This window comes from Nanorana parkeri, unplaced genomic scaffold, assembly GCF_000935625.1.
Source record: "Nanorana parkeri isolate BGI_ZX_2015 unplaced genomic scaffold, ASM93562v1 scaffold181, whole genome shotgun sequence".
Lineage (NCBI taxonomy): Eukaryota > Metazoa > Chordata > Amphibia > Anura > Dicroglossidae > Nanorana > Nanorana parkeri.
Genome location: NW_017306449.1, coordinates 315,059 through 333,434, shown reverse-complemented (window position 1 = coordinate 333,434; position 18,376 = coordinate 315,059). Strand labels below are relative to the sequence as shown.

At 41.7% G+C, this 18,376-nt stretch overlaps 1 protein-coding gene across 4 annotated transcripts in view; it reads right to left on the bottom strand.

Moving 5' to 3' along the window:
- Positions 1 to 7,438: 7,438 nt before the first annotated feature.
- RAB34 (RAB34, member RAS oncogene family) overlaps positions 7,439 to 18,376 on the bottom strand; it is a 19,976-nt gene continuing 9,038 nt past the window's right edge. Inside the window, exons 3-10 of one of the 4 annotated variants that reach the window (XM_018555015.1) lie at positions 17,043 to 17,111; positions 14,930 to 15,031; positions 14,127 to 14,191; positions 11,221 to 11,272; positions 11,047 to 11,128; positions 9,939 to 10,029; positions 9,686 to 9,793; positions 7,439 to 7,633 (exon numbers count right to left, since the gene is read on the bottom strand). In XM_018555015.1, the coding sequence (XP_018410517.1) occupies positions 7,566 to 7,633; positions 9,686 to 9,793; positions 9,939 to 10,029; positions 11,047 to 11,128; positions 11,221 to 11,272; positions 14,127 to 14,191; positions 14,930 to 15,031; positions 17,043 to 17,111 (637 nt within the window). In that variant the 3' untranslated portion in view covers positions 7,439 to 7,565. The remainder of the gene's footprint in view (positions 7,634 to 9,685; positions 9,794 to 9,938; positions 10,030 to 11,046; positions 11,129 to 11,220; positions 11,273 to 14,126; positions 14,192 to 14,929; positions 15,032 to 17,042; positions 17,112 to 18,376) is intronic. The other 3 variants (XM_018555016.1, XM_018555017.1, XM_018555018.1) reach the window with 3 other exon arrangements.

Sequence of the window (18,376 nt, the reverse complement as noted above, 5' to 3'; positions counted from 1 at the left end):
AAGCTGCAGCGGTCGGGAGGAGAGAAAGGGATCGCTCAGCGGTGTGATCAAAGCAGTATTAAACTCAGTATGCCCGTCGCTTGCGGCCATATTGAGTGCGGCTGATCGATCCCTCTCTCTCCTCCCGACCGCTGCAGCTTCACGAAGCGGGCAATCAGAGAGGCAGCTCTGATCGCACCTGTCAGCGCTCCCTCTCTCTCCTCCCGACCTCTGCAGCTTCAGAGCGACTGGGAGGAGCGAGAGGAAGCGATAACAGGTGTGATCAGAGCCGCCTCTCTGAGTGCCTGCTTCGTGGAGATGAAGCAGCAGAGGCCGGGAGGAGAGAGAGGGAGCACAGAGAGCTAGTGCCGGCTCTGAATGGGACACTACCGCTGCGGTGATCGTTCGCTTCTGTTCTCTCTTCTCTTTCTCGGCCGCTCTGTAGCTGCAGCAGCCGAGAAAGAGAAGAGTGAACAGAAGCAAGCGATCGCCGCGGCGGTAGTGTCCCATCCCTGGTCCCGCCGGCGGCGCACCCCTCGCTGACATTCCACTTTTTTGAAGTCTTTGATAACATGAGTCTCTCTCATATGGCAGTATTTCTGATAGCATGGTGCTTTCTGTAGTATCATGACAGTCTCTCTGCTATACAGTCTACTTGGGGAAATATCAGCACTCTCCTGTAACACACATCACCCTCTGGTAATAAAAGGTAGCCACCCATCTTTGACCAATTAAAGGTGTAAATTATTCTACTACAGCTTGCCAGTCCTTAGATGTGGCAGCTTTTTAATTTTTTCCCTATATTTTCACTTGGTGAACCTACGAACAACAAACTTCCTTTCCTAGGGTGGCGACACTTACTCCAATGTATCTATGGAGGAGCAGGCTGCTTTCCTGGTTTGGACTACAAGCACATCTTGGGGTGCAGGGCTATTTGTAATTCACAGAAGATAGCTTGGAAGGAAGATAACATTGTTTGTAATTTTAAGTTCAGTTCACAAGAAGTGACAGGGACATTACATTTGTGATGAGATCAACAGGGATTAAATTTTTGTTCTTTTTGGGTCTAGATACACTTTAAAATTTCTCCCCAAGCAATGGTCAATCTACACACCTTTGTGACATCTACAAGCAAACAAATCATGAAAAATGCCACATTTTTGCAAGTCTGCTTTTATCATGGCTGTGGAACTGTATGTAGTAATCATTGGAGTATAAATGTGGTTTTAATTTTTTATCAGACTGTTGTTCTAAAAATTTTGTGTGATTTAAATGGACTGTTTGGTAACATTACAAGTCTGCTTAAATAAATTATTGACAAATTATAGTAAAAGTACCTTTTATTTAAAAAAAAATGTCTCCCTATTGTCATTAAAGGAGAACTATGGGGTAAGTGTTTTTCCCCATAGTTCTCCTAAGGGTCACAGGAGGACACAAACTAGCGTGCTCCTGTGACCCAGAGCTTAGTATACCTAGAGCTACGACTCGCAGTATACTGAGACCGCCGCAGCCGGGACGGATCCCGACATTACTGTCACGATCCACCCAGCTGCGCGATTCACAGCTGGCTCTGCCTATCTAGAGGCAGAGCGAGCTGTACCCGCCCCCTCCGTTCCGCCATTCAGCGCTGGAGGATCGGAGCAGGCAGGGGGGAAGCCCTTCAGGGATCCGAGAGTGACAGTCACGGCTCTCTGCAGGGACATGATCGAGAAGTGAGCGATGGTATGTGTTCGCTCACTTCCCGATCTAATGAGCCGACGTGTGACAGTTTCATTGTCACGTCGGCTCGAACTATGAGGTTGAGTGAAAATCACTCATCTCATGGTTCTCTTTTTTAAAGTGAGCCTATCACCTGATTAAAAAATAGAAAAAAAAAATCCCTGCAAAGGAAGACTTACCTGTACCACCACCTGTTGCTGGAATCAACACTCTATTGCAGAACAAAAGCACCAGCAAACTCTTCACATCCAAGACGCTTTCATTGTGACTGCTGCTTGCTTCCCCCACTGCGCCATGTGCTTCGATCTGCTTTTTCCTACTTGTATTAGTCTGCTGTCAGATATATTGTGTAAGAAAGCAAAGTTTCCAGAAATGGGTATCTGGACAGGTAAGTATGAACATCCCTTTTTTAGTCCAGGAAGTAGATTCTGACCCTGGATAATGGCTGAACAAAATGACTGACCCTGGATGGTGCCTGAACAAAGATGGCTCGTTCCTTTGTAGAAAAGCAGATGAAGGCATTGTCAGGGGAAGTACTGCGTTCTCTGTGAGTAGTAAATAACTGGAAGTCTTACATTTACCAGTATTTAGCATACATACACTTTAAAATAAAAAAAACTATATCTGATGCTGGGTCCACTTTAATCCCATCCCATAAAGACTAGGGATAAGCGAACTGGGCAAAGTTCAGTAAACAGGAGGTTCAGTCTGGAAGGAAGTCTGCAAACCTCAAACATAGTGCTGATGTCATGTACCTGTAAGTGGAGCCCATCAAGACTGGCCTTTTGTACAATTCCTGTCCGTGCACCCCTGGAAGCTAAGGGTGAAGGATAGGCACAAGTGCCTAGGTGAAGGGACTGGTAACTAGAACTTGGGAGCACTGGTATCAGAAGTGCAGGGATATGCAGGCAGTGAGATACAGTGTCGGTAAGCATAATATTGGTCAGAAGTCCAGGCCAAGGTCGGGAACATATGCGAACAGCAATCATAAGCACACAAGGGAAATCCAGGGGCAGGTCAGCAGGAAGCCGGGTCAGCAATGAAGGTCAGGCACACGTTCAGGATTGGAGATCATCAGTCACTGGAATACACAATGTAAGTCCATTTTGCAATGAGGTTATGCAGAACTCAGGTTTAAAGGGTCTGCTTGGCGCCAATGCCGGTGGTAGGGGTGCACCGATGTTTAGAATGTGCTATTATGTGTTGACACTCTTTAGCTTGCTAATCTGTGTGTACTACGTCATTTGTCTATTTAAGCCTCCATGACCACTCAACACTGTGGGGGCCAGTACAGTGCACTACAGTCCTGACAGCACTTATTCATAAAAGAACACTCAGCGCTGCAGGGCTATGTGATCTGTCTGCTGGGGCTGCTTGTAAACACAATCCCAGCAGATAGATCACAGCCCCCAGCACTGAGTGAGGTTTTATATGAATGCTGAGTGCTGTCAGGGCTGTGTAATACACTGTACTGTCCCCATTCGCACTGAATGTACATTCATAAAGGATCACTCAACACTGTGGGCTCTGATCTATCTGCCGGGGCTGTGCTTACAAACAACCCCAGTGGGTGGACCACAGCCCTGCAACTGTGAGTGCTCTTTTACAAATGAACAATCAGCACTGTTGGGGCTGTGTAATAGCGGTACTGCTGCCCTGTATGTTTACAAGCAGCCGGCATGTCTATCATAAAGCCCTGTAGCAAGGATTGTTCATTCCTTATAGTAAATGAACAGTCAGATAAGAGAGGGGGCTGGGTTTAATGCTGGCTGTACCTCCCTTCACAGAAGCACCCATAATTTAGGCTTCAGGGTGGAAGTGAGCTACAGCCAACAATATATAGAGGTGGTTTTTCCCCGCGATGGTGCCACTCATCCACACCAGACCAAGTGCTTTATGTAATTGTTTCCCAGTGGATAAAATAAAATTCCTCATGAGACTTATTCTTTAACCAAGACAGAGAGTAGGCCTAAGTTGGTGAATTTTGGGCCTGTGTCAATGGGCAAATACAATGTGCTTTTGACATCAGTTTTATTTGAGATCATTCAGTATTCAATGACAGGTGAATCTGACCTGCAGTTTGTCACCTTCTGACCTGAATTTGACCTGCTTCAAACTGCTTTTGTATGGGAGAGATAAACAGTTCTTAAGTGAGCAAAAGCCCCTTGACACTGGCCCTGATAAAAAATGGTCAGGGACCACAGTCTAAGCACCCACAGATGCTGCAGTCTATTTTGACTTTATTGCAGCAAAGGCCGAGCAAATGATTTGCCTGAGGTTTGTGTTGAACCATGAAGCCCAGTGATAAAGCTTCTCTAGACAACGTTGATGAGCGTTCTGAGTATGAGAACACACGCTGAGTATGCTTGTATGTAGGAAGCTTAACTAAATGTATTTGGCAAATGTGAGATACTTTTCCCGGTATTTTAATACCACAAAATCTAATAATAATAATAATAATAATAAAATATAATCTAAATTAAAAAAAAAAGAATCTGCCCAAGGCTCCACCATGTCTGCTTCCTAAATGAACCGATGAATAAACACAGCTTTCCTTTGACAGTTCATATAAAATTATATTTTTTCAAGCATAACAAAGAGGCTTAACAATTTGACTGTAGCATTAACAAAAACCATAAAAATAGACTTTATTGCAATGTTCCCACATTTAATGAGCTGTGCTAATCCATGTCTGAGTATTTCTCTTTTTTTTAAATGTATTTCTATTAATTAAAAAGGAATAATATCCAGTAAAGTAAAAAATAATTTTTGGCTGCAATGTCATACCCAGAACATTGTTCCTAAAGCCTTAGCTGGGGAATTATTATTTAACGCTAACAAAACATATTGATACTGAAACTTTTATTCCTGACAAATTTGCTTTTGTAAGACTGAGCAATGAAATTATTAAAATCAACAGAAATTATATTGTATTTTTAATAAGCACACATTTTGAATTTTTATTATATAAACATTTAACTCAAGTATTTTTTTTCTGTGTTTTTTTATATTATTAGATACTGGTTCATATACAAGTTGTAAATATTCCCTCTGATAGAATGTACTTAGTATTCCATATTCAAGCAAAGTAGTGCCTTGCTCATTTAGGTTTACTTGATCTAAATTACTATGTCCAGCGCTGTACAAACATAAAAATACTATATATAAATAGCGCAATTCACAACAATACGATAGTACTAAAACAAACAGAAATTGTTGGTGGATTCTTATTCTTCAATCAACAGTGCATGAAAATGGTATGACAGACACAGCAAAAACTGCTCTATATACTGGGCACAAAGTGCAAAAAGTGACACAACCAATATATGTAAAAGTGATACAAAATATATATAGTGAATATGTAACATGAACAGGTGATCAATCATTTCCAGTCCACAGAACACACAAATCTTGTATATGAGTGCAGTGATATTTCCAGAACAAATGATCTGGTGTAATCTAGTATAAAGCAACATGATCTGCATCACCCTTTAGGTATCAGTCATGTACCACCTTCTAAAAGCTAGTATGGTGAACCTTAAATGTAAAATAAGGTCATATAGTGCATTTACCCACCATAGGGTTATAAGACAGCAGGGATTCGGACTGCTTATAATCTTTCTCCAGGATGTGCAGCTCAGAAGGGAACATAAACATAACCCACAGTGCTTTCCATAAAAAAAAAACCTCTTTATTAAAATCCTAATAAAACACACTCACATGTGTCTACACTGCACTATACTACGTATATAAGAAGAAAGCTCAGAAACGGGTGATTCTGAGCTTGCGGAGATGCCGCTATTCCAGACCTCGCGCTTTAATTGATCAATAATTGATGGTGTCACTCTAGCCTTGCCCTATGTGTTACAACTTCAGGGGCCCTGAAGTTGAGGCACAAAGTCTTGGAAAATGCGCTATATGACCTTATAGTTCTTCCTTACAAGGTGAGAGTGTGTCCACTAAAGGGTGATGCTGCTCTATAGCAGATGAAAGATTACAGCAGATAATGAATAGTTTTGGAAATGCCATTGCACTGATGCAGAAGATTTGTGTTTTATATGGACTGGAAGTTAATGATCATCTGTTTATATGAAATAAACTATATATTGTTTGTGTCACTCTTACATACTGTATATTGGTTGTGTCACTTTTAGAACTTTGTGAGCAATATATATAGCACTTTGTGTGCATTACTGTATATATAGCACTATGCATTGTTAACTGAAGAATAAGATTCCACCAACAATTTTGTTGTTGTTTAAGTATATAGTATTGTTGTGAATAGCAATATATATGCACAAAGTAGGTGTAAAGACACTCATGGGTCTAGCAGCAGTGATTAAAATGCTGATGCCTTGACTTCTCTTTGCTGCAAGACCTATGAGTGCATACATAACTACTTTGGATTTGTGTGTATATTTTTGTGAATGAGCACCCAGGCATTTACCTTACAAGTAAGAGTGTGGTGGCTACCTCTGGGACACGAGAGAGATATAGAGAGACATATCGAGATATATATATATGAGAGAGAGAGAGAGATTTTTTTATGTTAGTATAGGGCTGCACATAGTAATGTTGATTAATTGACTGATTTTATATAAACTATTAGGTTATTAGGCATTCTAAATATTTGCTAATATAATCTTGCATGTACCCCCACCACCCATTTCTCACCAATCCCTAAGAAAAAGGCCTGCACAGGTTCTGGGTTGGAGCTTACAAAGGGCGATGGTACCTCCATATGCCAGCACTTAGGAATGGCACTTTGTTTAGCCACCTAGCATTGTATTGTGGGAAGAAAAGGAGAAATCAACATGTTTGCCAATATCCAAAAGTATTTGGTATTTCACAGGGCATTAGCTGGTGATGGTTGGTGGTGGGGTGGAAGAGGAACGCAAAGAATTTAATAATAGCTATCCGGTGAACCAACTGCTTTGCACTGAACACCATGCTCTCTTATTCAATGATCAAAGTAAGCACCTCTTCTGTACAGAGGCACTGATGTTTGACAGCCAGATGGCAAGGACAGGTCTTAGTGCCAGGAGACAAGGCTTATTAATAACTCAAGGCCCTGTCTATGCAAATTAATTGCACTTTACCGTACACTCTTTTTAAACCAGGTCAGGCTTACAGAGCCAGGAAAAAAAGCCTGTATATATAATGAGTCATAGAGGTTTTCCAGGACAAACCTAATCATACAGCATAACATATATACATAGAATCATGGATTTTAAACATTAGCAAAAACTGATAAAATGATTATAAATAAACTGATCACATTCATGTTTATAACTAAAAACTGTAAAAAGACTAAAGCTTCCCTTTAAAATATGAAATTGTGCATAATGTTGCTGGCTGTCATGTAGGGTATTATTAAAGGTTTGCTCGACCATTCCAATTCCTTCCAATAGTTCTCAGCATGGCCATTAGACAGATCTGTGTCTACAGTCACCCCTTGGCTTTTGAAAAAACAGGGATACCACAGGTGATAGATAAATACTACTGTGCATGTATTGTTTATTTCACTGCCCAGTCTTGTACACTGACTTTGCCAGAAAGGTGCAGTTGGGCTATAAATCCCGCATTGCACAGAATAATTCGCTCCCAATTCTTCTGGATATACTATCTCCCGTATAAGATTTTGATAAACTAAACAACCTTTGAGAATAGATTGCAGCACTTTGCCCTGTGACCACTGTGGCAGCATAAGTATACAACGCTCTTGTCATATCTGGCTATAACAAAAAGATGAGCCCTGAGTAACCTTCATGAACACAACAGGGCAACCTTGTCTTGCTTCTATAGTGTACGGGCAACACTTTGGTGTTTCGCTGTTCAGTGCAAATATCTGCCTTGGCTGTCCTGCATCACTGGCAACACTTTGACTTGTTCTTCTTTGAGGACTGATACAAGTTGCTATCATTGCTATTTATCCCTGAAAATGAAACATAATCATTAAGGTCTACAAAAAGCAATTATGATTCATATCTCTGTACAGATATATTGCCGTTATTACAAGCTGGATGTTAAAAAGGCAACAACATTACCATATGCATTAGGGTCCATTCACACCAGCCATTGCGCAAAATGCGCAGGCCCTGGTGTGGAAAGCCGGACACAATGCCGATGCGCCAATCCCAGCACATTGCACTATGTACTTTATTTTTAAGAACTTTATGGAAATGTCACAAGTGACATTTCATTAATTTGTATGGGCACAGCGGGGTGTGAGGCAGTTGTTCCACATTGCATCCCGCCGCACTGAAAAGAGTAAGTCATGCCCAAATTTTTTTCAGCGCACACCACCCCGTTCTCACCATGGTGTGAATGGTGCCCATCCGTCACAAGGGAGATTGCCTTGTCTTATGTTGGGCTGTGTTGGAAACAACGGTCAGGTAGCCCCAACACGTGTGGTGTGAATGGACCCTTAGAGGGTAATTCACAAAAGGGTGAAGAGTTTGGAGAAGGCAGGAGAAGTGAACAATCTAGGACAACATAGCTGAACTGGAAAAAGTCTCCAATTCAGTTCACTTTCCAGTTCAGCTATGTTGTCCTAGATTGGTCACTTCTCCTGCCTTCTCCAAACTCTTCATGCTTTTGTGAATAACCCTGTTAGTCTGTTCGTGATTCCTATGTAACTATGTTGACAAGTAGCCCCTGAATATCTGAATATGGGCTCTGAACACACTGCTGGGGTTTCCTTTGACACTAGACAGTAAAGTCAACTTCATGTCTGATTTATTGTCCTGTTACTGCAATAGCTAAAAACAGTTTGGGTTGAGGTTTCCCTGTATCATTTGTATTGTTTAAAGTATATGTAATTTTTTTTGTTTTACATAAAGTAGGGTATGGATAAAACCCTGGGTATGTTTTTTTGACCTCTCACTGACGCATTGGGGAACATTTCCTTCACTTCCTGTCTCAAGGCACAATAGGAAGTAGGAGGAGATCTCTCCAAAACGTAAAATTCTCTCTTTGACAGTAGTTACAGAAACAAGTGTCCCTACTGGCAGATTTCCCATATGTTCCTGTTCTGGTGGCAACTCAAAATGTTTTCCCACGCTCTCAATCCTAGTAACAAGGACAATCTCCCTAGCGGCAATACAAATCTAACTTTTCCCTGCTCTATTCAAAAGGAAAAAATGTACATAAATAGCAATGTGTTACATTCCATTATTTCCCTGCATAAGTCAATACTCTTTTTTTTAGGTCCTTGATATGTTATTTTTAGTAATATAAGTGCATCTACTACAAATAAATTGGTCATCTCCTGTTAACCTTATTAAGGAATGATACTCTATCTTAAAAAAAAAATCAGCTAACAAGAAATATAATACAACATAATACAACATAACACATTATATAACGTATTACAGTCAAAGGCAGTAAACAGTTCTGACAAGTGTCAAGCTGTCGCCACCTGCTGGTTGTTACTCAGCACTGCAGCTCAGGTCACACTGCAGCGCTCATCTGTCCCCAGATCAGGGGAATGCTGGTAGTGAACCTGTCAGAAACTACTGCACAAATATGTGTACAGCGGGGGTGGGCAACTCCAGCCCTCTAGCTGTTGTCAAACTACAAATCCAATGAGGCATTGCAAGAGCAGGCATGACCAGGGCCAGACTTACTCTCTCTGCTGCCCCAAGGCAAGGTTTTTTTTGTAGCTTCCCAGTTGTACATTTAGCTCTGCATGCCCAAAGCAGGGCTAAGTGTAGAAAACAACTACCCGCCCGGTGCCCGGAACTGCATATGTTCCTGGTGTCGGGAGATAAGAGTTCCACACCCCTGCCTGCTGCCCCTCTACTCCCTGCTGCCCCGAGGCCGGGCCTTGGTTGGCCCCGTGGTAAATCCGGCCCTGTGCATGACTGTCAGAGGAGGAGGCATGTTGGGATGCGTTGTTAGAGCACAGCTGGGGGGTTGAAGTTGCCCACCACTGGTGCACAGTCATGTCAACACCAACCACTCTGGTGTAAGGGTTCATACTTACTTACTACTTCACCAATCTTTCTGGCGTTAGTTTTCTCCAGCTCAGCCAGCACACTGGACTCAAATGTCAAAGATGCCACTCGGAAAAAGAATTCCTTCACATTTTCTCCTAGAAGAGCAAAAAAAAAAAAATCAATTTAAAAACAACGCCCCCGTACATGAAGAAGACAATGTCGGTCTCCCTCTGTTTAACTAAAAAGTAAAGAGTACAATGTTTACAGCTGATATAAAGCATGGAGATTTGTGGCTTATACCTGTTAATGAGGACATAGACCAGTATTCTGCTTGCATCTCTTTGGCCACTTTTATTGCATCCTTTTCCATGAGAGCGTACTGAGAGGGCGACTGCACAGAGAACACAACATCAAAGTGTTATTTACAGATTCTATAATAAATAGACCATATCACCCTAATAAAAGAAACATTTCTGTTTTAATATAATATTAGAGCTGATATAAGACTGACTATGCAAGTATACTAATTGGGTGCAGAAGAGTGGATTTTCCATGAGACTAGTGGGACCCAGTCAGTGCAAGTACCACAAGACTGCATCCGATTGGCAGCAGCAGGTCTGAGGTATGCTGTAGCACTAGCTGCATATTATCTGAGCATTTGGATGGGAGTTATTAGACCACCTTTGGGGATCTGATAGCACTGGTCAGTGTCACCATTTCATTTTAACTTGCAGTGGGTGCACACTATTTGCTGCAGACCTGCTACAAATACAATAGGGACAACCTCTGTTCCTGTATGTTATCTATACACAACACCTGCACTGTTTAATGGTGGAATCATTTCTAGTATTGTGACTTCCTGAACTTTTCTCCTCCTATTGATGTATATTGCAGACTGTGGTAATTGGCAAACTTTCATTTAGGTATACCCTTTGTTGTATTTATTTCACATCTGATCTGAAAATCATGATACAAACATATGTAACACTAAGCTTAGACTCTACAGTAAACATAATGGTATCTCTTATGCAGGCTCAGCCAAGGACATGTCATTGCTTTACACATCCCGTGGATGGGGCAGTGATTTACCGCCATGTTATTTCATTGGACAGAAATCTGCAGAACTCTGGTGACCCTTAAACTGTCCACACAATATATTTAATTGTACTATTTCCTTTAGATTTACCAAAAACTGTTCAAATATGAGAGCCTACCTAAACAATCCATTTAATCTGTATCTGATCAGGCAGAGCCTTCCACTACATAAATGTTGGTACATATAAAGGAGATTGTGCAGTCAGATTGTAATGTGTGTGTGATGACTTGTAAAAATCAAGAGTGACTGTAAGATTAAGTTCTTCTATCATTCTGGGTGTAATCAATATGTAAGCAATATTATTATACTTACAGTAAGATCTTTTTTTGATCCCACTAGGAAAAGCAGCACAGAGGAGGGATCATTTTCTTTCAATGCATCCTGCAGCCATTGCCTGTTAGGTAATGTAACATCTCAAATTACTCACAATGCTAAAACAGAATGCGTTGTACTATATTGTACATGTGTCATACAAAATGTACTTACTTAGTGTGTTCTAGAGATGAAATATCTGAGAGATCAAAGGCTATGATAACGGCTGAAAGAAAATAAATCAAAGATTAAAATTCAGTGTTTTCACCCATCAATTTATTTGAGTATGGGTTGAGCCTACAGATTGGCCTATAAAGCCTAATTTGGGACTTTAGTGTTCTTCCACTTTTCAAATTCATTAATACAAGTTTTCAATGGAGACATTAAAGGCTTCTGTCCCTAATGATCAGGAAAGATTTGTTTTCCTATTCAACCAAGCTGGACTACATTATATAAGGGTTGTTTGCCTTTAAATCAAGTTAGCAATATTATTTTTGATGCTGAACATAGGTTTCCAATATACTGTATGTATGTATATGACTATATGTAACGACAAGGCATAATTATAAAGGATTAGATTGTACATTTGCAGGGCAAAATTCACCAGGTAAAAAACCCGACATTCACCAAAGTTAGTTTTTTTGGCAGGAAAATTTTATAAATTGGGAATGCTACATTCCCTGAAAGTTCAGTAAACATTCATTGGACATAACAAAGTAACATGAAATTTTTCCAGTATGTCAGGATATTTCCACAGCTGATGCTATGCTGCGGCCGGTCTTCACATGTGAAATTGAATTACATGTGCAGCTACCCCGAAGGTAAGACTTAGCGCTATCTTCAGGGATATCTGTAATATAAGACCTACCCCGAACTAGGTCTTATTTTCGGGGTAGGTCTTATATTACAGAAATCCCCGAAGATAGCACTAGGTCTTATTTTCGGGGTAGGTCTTACTTTCGGGGAAACACGGTATGATGATACATAATTATCAACAAATTCAAATCTTAGAGGAGAACTATGAGGTGACTGATTTCCACTCATCCTCATAGATAGAGCCGACCTGTGACAAAGAAGCTGTCACAGCTCGGCTCTATGGATCGGTAAGTGAGCGAGCACATACCGTCGTTCGCTCACTTTTCGATCATCTCCCTGCAGTGAGCGGTGACCGTCAGTCACCGCTCCCCGCAGGGATTCCTCCTTCCCCTCTCCGAACCTCCAGCGCTGACTGGATGAAAGGGCGGGGGAGGGCACAGCTGGCTCTGCTTCTAGATAGGCAGAGCCAGCTATCAATCACCCAGCTGGGTGGATCCATACAGTATTGTCAGGATCCGTCTCGGCTGTGGCACTCTCATTATATCGCGGGCAATAGCCCACTATATGCTGAGCTTTGGGTCACGGGAGGAGGTTAGTATATGTCCTCCCGTGACCCTAAAGAGAACTATGGGGAAAAACACTTACCCCATAGTTTTTCTTTAACCACTTGAAGTCCGCGGTGTTAAACCCCCTTCCTGTCCAGGCCATTTTTCAGTATTCAGCGCTGCAGAACTTTGACTGACATTTATTCCGTCATGCAGCGCTGTACTGAAATTAATTTTATATAATTGTTTAGGGACACATAGAGCTTTAAATCATAAATATTACAGACCCCCAGTCAAGGAGATCCCACCACCATTTCAAGTATGCAGCAATGCGGATTAAATAGCAATTTTTTCAGGCCTAAAATGTGGAATATAACATGGGTGCAAAAATTTAAAAAAGGGCCTCAGTCATGAAGGGGTTAATCTCATGTAAATTTAAAAATTCTAATCAATATAAATGACACATACATCACATAAATAGAAACATGTTGGTTTTTTTTTTAATTTACTTTTTTTATATGTGACTTTTTTTAACATTTTTTTTTTTACACTTATTGTTATTGCTATCACATAGGGGGCTAACAATCCCCCTATATAATAGCAAACACACACTGGCAGGTCCTCTTTATGGAGACATTAGGGGTCTCTAAGACCCCTAATGTCACCTGGGGACCCCCAAAGAAGCGATGAAGCAGAGATCTGCTTCATCAGCTTCTTCTCTCTGGCTATAGCAGCCAGATGACAGACAGGTGAATACGGAAGTGATGTATTACACATCACTTCTGCATTCACAGTACGGAGGGGGATCAGCAAGGAGGAAGATGCTGAACTCCCTCCCATCTTACCTCCTGACACCCTTCCGAGCTGGTCCCGGGCTGCAGATGGACTAGTGGATCCCGGGATTGAGGTGAGGTGTCAGGAAGGGGGGCGGCACTCGAGGGGGGAGCGTGCAGCCAGCCAGCACATGCATACGATCGGCAGGCTATAGAGCCACCGATCGTATGTATATCAAACAGCCGATAACGGCTGTAAAGAATGGGCAGACTTTTTCTGCCCTTGCACGCGCGCCCCCTAGCTGAAAAAAAAAAGCCGCCTGGTGTGAGTCTGCCGTCCGTCTGTTTTTTCACAACGGGCGGACGGCAGGAGGTTAAAGGAGAACTATGAGGTGAGTGCTTTTCACTCACCTCATAGTTCTAGCCGACCTGTGACAATGAGACTGTCACAGGTCGGCTCAGTAGATCAGGAGGTGAGCAAACGCATTCCGGCATTCGCTCACTTCTCGATCCTGTCACGGCTCTCTGCCGTGACAGGGGAGGGGCTGGATTCCACCCTCCCCGCTCCAATCCTCCAGCGCTGATTGGCGGAACGGACGGGGGAGGGAGCTGGTACAGCTGGCTTTGCCTCTAGATAGGCAGAGCCAGCTGTCACTCACGCAGCTGGGCGGATCCAGACATAATTGTTGGGATCCGCTTCAGCTGTGGTGTCTCAGTATACCGCGAGCTGTAGCGGTATACTGAGCTTAGGGTGACTGGAGGACGCTAGTTTGTGTCCTTCCGTTACCCTAAGGAGAACAATGGGGAAAAGGCCTAACCCCATAGTTCTCCTTTAAGTAAGATATTTTTATATTTGCATGCAATACAAATAAACAAGAAAAACAAGAAAGCACAATAAGTAATACTAACAAGCAACATCTCCAATAAACAGATCTTTATTGCGTACCTTGAGCACCTCTGTAGTATGTGGAGGCAATGCACTTAAACCTCTCTTGCCCTGCCGTGTCCCATCTAATAGGAAAAAAAAGAGAAATTGCACATCAACATGAAAAAAAAAATTATTAAACATACATGTGCTTTTCTATACAATACATAGTTTACTACCTGTAATCATGACAAAGGCAGTACAATGTGGCCATGTCTCCCCCTTTTGAACCTCTCATTTTACTGCTCCTAGTAAAAAATGCTAAATGTTTTAATATAAAAGCCCTCTGTGTGCATTATATTGTATGCATAAAGAGCCCCCCCAATGCAGAATGAGGTATGTATGCAGAACAGGTATTATTTAGTGTTAGGTGTTAGCTTAGATGTGGTTTAGGCTTAGCTTTTATTGTTTACTGGTTTTAGTAATTAAATGTATTAATGTTTTCATACAAGATTCAAGCAACTTTTACAAGATTTACAAATGTTTTTAATTGCATTCAATTAGAACTAATATTCTCAAAAGGAGAGTCATCAGTGGCAGCAATTTCAGGTTTGGAGCTAAACAAGAGGTTAAATATTGGGGGCTCGAATGTTAAATCAGGTGGGATTAGGTGTTAGGGGGCTGCTGTAGTGTAGTGGATGCTTTTTTTAGTTGGTGAACTATAGAGCATCTCCAGTGGCTTCCTGCGTCTGTGGACCTACACAGAAAATGACAGGAACCAGACTATTGGCACTGAGAACAAATGTTTGCGTTTACTTCTAGTATCAAGATGAATACTTCAAATGTTAAGTAAAGTATGTTCTTCCATATTTTCTATTACTTACAGCTGTAAACTGAATGGAACTCCCAAGACCTCAAACCTCTCCATCTCAAAATCCACCCCGATCGTTGCTTTGTAGTTTTTATCAAATACATCCTTACAGAACCTTTTACAAAGGAACACAACACAGATAAAGCATTGAAATAAGAATATGAGTTGACATAGCAGTAGATTAGGAAATACACAGTGGTTGTTCTCTCACTAACTTATCACATCTGGATACCAGAGCCTGCACATACTGTAAGTATTAAACCAAGCCCAATTCCAGACAAAACATTTGGTTTCTGCTTTCTATAGAATGGTGAAGGGTTAGATCCAGGTTTTTATCGCTGCCTGTACCTCCCTTTCTGCCATTTCTCCTCATTTCTAGTTCTAGTGTCACAGCGATAAATACCTGACAAAAGTTCTAACCCTTCTCCACTAAGTCCAGAATTTACAAAATGTGTTATCTGGAGTTAGGTTTAGTGACCATACACAAAAAAAGGCAATATTGCAAAATATAAATACCAGATTCTAGCACTGTTGTATTAGCTGGGTTAAAAGAGAATCAGATGATATTTTTCATTTAGGGGGTTATTCACAAAGCTGCCGAAGGCAGCCGAGTGAATAACCCAGCCGAAGTGAAGTGAGACGGACAACGTTCGGCTATTCACCCTGGCTCAGTATGGCTGACGTCAGTCGAGCTGAAGCATATGCCGGCTGAGCCGCTCTGCCGCCTTCGGCTGCTGTACGGGCTATAGTGAATAGCCCGTACAGCAGCCCTTCAGTTCGACTGAACCAAAGGGCTCCGGTGGCCGAAGGATCAGCCGAAGCTACAGCTGGATCCTTCGGCTCCTCTGTAAATAACCCCCTTAGTGTCAGTAGAAATGCTGGTGTACCATTCTGCCATTGGTTCTAGTATGACCAGTATCTGTGTTTAATAATTGCTCCAATATTGCTTCCAGCAAGGCACTGTTGGCAATATATAGAAAGTCTAGGAATGTAATTTCCACCAAAATCTTAGGAATACCACACTAAGAGAAATGAAAGGTCTATTTATTAACAATTTAGTAATGCAGGAAAAATGATGGCTATGTATAAGGAATGAGGGATCCCTTACCAATGAGGGATCTGCTAAAGAGCAGGGAATAGCGTTCCTAGCCCTCCTCAGCTTTGCCCTGTATTGTGTCACGTTCAGAGCTGAAGGTAAAGAGCCCCTCGATCTACTCTACACTGGGTGAGTATCTAACATTACCACTATCTAAAGGTACCCGCAGAGCTGTAGGCAGTGAGACCTGTGTGTTTACAGTGACAACGCATAACATGATGATGATTCGTCACTTCCAGTTTCAGCCTGTGGCTCTGGCTGCTGTAGCTGGAGAAGAAGCTGGTGAAGTATGATCTGTGTTTCATTAGCTTCTTTGGGGTTCATAGGTGAAATTAGGGGTCTAACAAACCCTAAGATGTCTCCGCAAAAAGGAACTATCACTTCTGTGCTACACATGTGATAGTAATAAAGTTAAGTGTAAAAATGTATGTTATTGTATTTGCCCCTAAAAATATTGGTTTGATAAACATGCGCAAATATCGCGTGACTTAAAAAATTGCAACTAGTATTTTTTTTATTCTACAGGACCGCTGCTTTCGGAAATCATATAACTGTTTGGAAGTTTTAAGCATTTCTAGCCAAAAAAAAAATCATGTATAAAATTCATTTCAGTACAGCGCTGCATGACGGAATAAATGTCAGTCAAAGTACCGCAGCGCTGAATACTGAAAAATGGCCTGGATGGGAAGGGGGTTTAACACCGCGGATGTCAACTGGTTAACGCATGCAAAATTTTGCTCCAGGATGCGAAATGGTTAACGCAAAATGATTAACATTGCAAATGTTGGACTGTACCGGTTGAGAAATTATATGAAATGTTGAAAAATATGTGCAGTGAGTCATTAATATGTCACAACTTAGAAAAAGATGCATAACAAAGATAAAACGTTGTGGTTAGTGTGAGATTTTGCTGCAAACCCGTAAATTCCTCGCACTGAGTGATCATTTGTGCTTGGGAATTGGCAGCCTTAGCTTTCCCCCATGGAGATATTCCTCACTTTATTAGGACTGTATGCCCCCATTCTCTTACCTATTTATCATACACGTCTTCCCCACTGAAAGGTCACCAACCACAATAACCTTGGAGATCTTAAATCTGCTGGAAATAAATGAGATATAATACACAAATAAATATTCATATCAGAAATACACAATCAAAATAATCATCAATAGGTATGACAGAACCAGAACCCTGCAGGCATGGAAAGTAGAACACTTGGCTAGGTATGACAGAACCAGAAGCCTGCAGGCATGGAAAGTAGAACACTTGGCTAGACTTTGTACTGGATGTTTAGGCTTTACTATGACTAGGATTTTAATGAGATTACCTATGAGTGGGGCAACTTCTCCCACAGCAGCTGCCACCTTCTCACCCGGGACTGTATACTAGGCCAAGCAAAGGAATCTGAAAATAAACCTGTACTGAGGGAACTGCTAAACTATTCTTGTTCAATGAAAATTCAGATTGCCTGTCTGTTCATGCAAGTCAATGGCCGTCAATACTTGCTAATTCACAGATCTGAATAAGTAAGCAGCAGTTTTTACTTTCCTGTGACGTCACTGGCTACATGTTTGTTTTCAGGGTCAGTCATTTAGAAAGCATTAAAGCCAAGGAACAGTCAATAACTAGCATTTGAAAAAGGAGATCAGCAAAACAATTGTAGTATATCATTCAGTACAGGCGCCCTTCCAATATGGGAGCTAGTGGCTGGGCTGCCATGGAAATCAAATACATTTGAACTGAGGAAACCAAAGAAAAGACCATTTTGAAGGCGCACAAATTCTGTGATGCTGCAAAACAAAATGCCTGGCATTTAAGAGGTTAAACAAGGTAATTAGTGCAGGAAGTGAGGCTCGGTGCAATCTGCTGTCTCTATGGAAAAGGTGAGACTCCTGCTAGTAAACAGCATCTATTGAAATGCGGAGGCATCTGTGAACAGCAGGGGTGACCACATGAAATAGGCTGCCGGCCCAGAGAGGATGTCTGGAATTAGGGAGAGTCTGGGTGTGAAGGAATGAACACAGGGGACTGAGGAAAAGCAAAACCAAGCTCAGAAATGACTAGAAGATGCAATATTATTATAACATCAGTCTCATCTCGGCAAGCAGGATAGGCACATTTAAGGCAAGTTTTATAACTCTTCAGGCTATTATAGACCTAAAGTGCATAAAAATAACACGCACTATACATGTATGTAACTATCTGGGGTACAAAACAACAGAACCAAATGGCTTATGGTCAGACGACAACCTGCTTGGTAAAAATGTGGGGTTATCCGGTATCACGCCTGTATTAGGTGTGATAACGTCAGCAGGCCCCTGACTTCCAGAGCGGGGGGGGGGGGGGGGGAGGTGCACCGCAGG